General features: G+C 55.7%; 1 protein-coding gene across 2 annotated transcripts; it reads right to left on the bottom strand.

Annotated features, from left to right (window-relative positions):
- Positions 1-1,151: 1,151 nt before the first annotated feature.
- On the bottom strand, positions 1,152-2,328 carry LOC104072104 (actin, cytoplasmic type 5). Of its 2 annotated transcripts, XM_009575698.1 has the most exons (2): positions 2,188-2,316; positions 1,152-2,061 (listed from the first exon to the last, which is right to left on the bottom strand). In XM_009575698.1, exons 1-2 carry the CDS (start codon positions 2,314-2,316, stop codon positions 1,186-1,188), a joined length of 1,005 nt encoding a protein of 334 aa, XP_009573993.1. In that variant the 3' UTR covers positions 1,152-1,185. The 2 variants fall into 2 exon arrangements, with proteins under 2 accessions (XP_009573993.1, XP_009573992.1); XM_009575697.1 differs by having other exon boundaries at positions 1,152-2,328.
- Between the last annotated feature and the right edge of the window lie 347 nt (positions 2,329-2,675).

Below are 2,675 nucleotides of genomic sequence, written 5' to 3'. Positions count from 1 at the left end.
GAGGTGCGGACTCCATGCCGTGTCTCAGCGGGCCCGGTGCTCCCTCCGCTGGCCCTCCCCCCGGCCTCCCAAGCCGCCCGGCGACCCCCCGCTCCGGGCTCAGCAGGAGTACGGGCTCCCCGCAGCACCAGCCGTGAGGAAGCTACCTGCCAGAGAGCAAGGCAGAGGGAGGGAAACCCCGACAGCCGGCCCTTCAGGTGTGGAGGCAGACTGTGGCACAGCCTCACCAGAGATCAAGGAGGGAAGAGCAAGGTTTGGGAGGAGGGTGGATGTCCTGGGAGGTCAGAAGTGGGGACGTGACCAAACACACCCCTTTGCCTCTCACATGGAGCTGCCAATGCCTCAGCTGCCTTTTAATTAACGATGTTTAATTAAGTGGTTGCCCTCCTTCCCCCTGGAGCAGGAGGGACCAGCATGCCAGAGCTTCACTGCTATCTGCTGCTTCATCTTGTCACCCTCTCCCAAAAAAGGAGAAGCTGCTACTCCTCTGGTCATCAAAACCTGTGCCAAGGCACCAACTTTTTCTGACAAGAAGAGCTGTTTGTGTTCTAAAAAAAGCCTAGTTACCATGAAAGTACAGAAAGGCTGCAAGAGCCACATACCAGTCAAGCTTTCCTCCCCCACAGCTCTTAAAATGGTCTGCACAGCGCAAGGCAGCTTTAAAAGGTGCCATTACATGATTTGTATAGCATTTACCCCAAATTCTGTTTTCTAAGTTTTAAGCAGGCAGCTACAGGCCAGGTCTGAGTCCAAAACCATGTATTGCACAATAATTCTTTGTAGCCAGGAGATCAAGAGCCCACTCTGAAAGAAAGCAAAATAACCTATAGTTTTTAAGCCTAAGAAGTTTATTTGTTTTCCTACAAAGGAGTCAGTTGTGACAAACCTAAAGGTGACAAGTCTAACTTTAGTGTCATCCTATCAGTGTTACACAGGGAAAGTGAAAAACCCCCCCGTCTGCTTCCAAGCCCCAGAGAGCCACGAGGAGGAGCAGCTAGCCAGCCGCTGGAGAACTACAGCCCAACAGGCCATTAAAACGCACACGTCACTACTCAGTACCTCAACAAATTAGTTAAAACATAAAAGAACAGTCGAACAACTCTGGTCTAAACGCGGAAGGAGGAGGAGGTTGCCCCCCCACGCGTCCTGGCGAGGACGGCCCTCGGGTGACTGCCAGCAGTCCCTCTAGAAGCACTTGCGATGGACGATGGAGGGGCCGGACTCGTCGTACTCCTGCTTGCTGATCCACATCTGCTGGAAGGTGGAGAGAGACGCCAGGATGGAGCCGCCGATCCAGACAGAGTATTTACGCTCCGGCGGAGCGATAATCTTGATCTTCATGGTGCTGGGTGCCAGGGCCGTGATTTCCTTCTGCATCCTGTCAGCGATGCCGGGGTACATGGTGGTACCTCCGGACAGCACCGTGTTGGCATACAGGTCCTTGCGGATGTCCACGTCGCACTTCATGATGGAGTTGAAGGTGGTCTCGTGGATGCCGCAGGACTCCATGCCCAGGAAGGAGGGCTGAAATATGGCCTCAGGGCATCGGAAGCGCTCGTTCCCGATGGTGATCACCTGCCCATCGGGCAGCTCATAGCTCTTCTCCAGGGAGGAGGATGAGGCAGCTGTGGCCATCTCCTGCTCAAAGTCCAGAGCGACATAGCAGAGCTTCTCCTTGATGTCCCGCACAATCTCTCTCTCAGCCGTGGTGGTGAAGCTGTAGCCCCGCTCCGTGAGGATCTTCATGAGGTAGTCGGTCAGGTCACGGCCAGCCAAGTCGAGACGCAGGATAGCGTGGGGCAGCGCGTAGCCTTCGTAGATGGGCACGGTGTGGGTGACGCCATCCCCAGAGTCCATGACGATGCCGGTGGTGCGGCCAGAGGCGTAGAGGGACAGCACCGCCTGGATGGCTACATACATAGCTGGGGTGTTGAAGGTCTCAAACATGATCTGGGTCATCTTCTCCCGGTTGGCCTTGGGGTTCAGGGGGGCCTCAGTGAGCAGGACAGGGTGCTCCTCTGGGGCAACGCGCAGCTCGTTGTAGAAGGTGTGGTGCCAGATCTTCTCCATGTCATCCCAGTTGGTGACAATGCCATGCTCAATAGGGTACTTCAGGGTGAGGATGCCCCTCTTGCTCTGGGCCTCATCCCCCACATAGCTGTCCTTCTGCCCCATGCCCACCATGACACCCTGATGCCGGGGACGCCCCACAATGGAGGGAAACACAGCACGGGGGGCATCATCCCCTGCAAAGCCTGCCTTGCACATGCCAGAGCCATTGTCCACCACAAGGGCAGCGATCTCCTCATCCGCCATGCTGACCGGGCCTGAGGCAAGTAAGGACATGGAGATGTCACAGAGTCTCTCCTCAGAGGGAGCAGAGCAGGAACATCAAGGAGCCCTGACACTTGCCCCCATGCACTATAGGCCTGAAAGGATTTAATACACTAGGGAGCCCCAACAGCAGTGCTAAGGGATCTAAAGTGCAAGGGGATGTTAAGGAGTCTTGAAAGTTTGCCCCCCAGAGCCCTCAGGGCCTGAGCAGAGAGGAGACATCAGGGAGGCATAATATCTATTTATGCCCACAAAACACACACATATATACATGCAGGTCCTGAGAAGGCAAGCACAGACCCTTCCCACTCCCTCCCCAGGGACCTGAGGGGACTAGCGGG

This window comes from Fulmarus glacialis, unplaced genomic scaffold (assembly GCF_000690835.1).
Source record: "Fulmarus glacialis isolate BGI_N327 unplaced genomic scaffold, ASM69083v1 scaffold18804, whole genome shotgun sequence".
NCBI lineage: Eukaryota > Metazoa > Chordata > Aves > Procellariiformes > Procellariidae > Fulmarus > Fulmarus glacialis.
This window is presented reverse-complemented; position numbering and strand designations above follow the sequence as displayed.

What these genes read in the sequence shown, in the direction of transcription:
- LOC104072104 (XM_009575697.1), bottom strand. Translation starts at nt 2,316, where the DNA reads ATGGCGGATGAGGAGATCGCTGCCCTTGTGGTGGACAATGGCTCTGGC.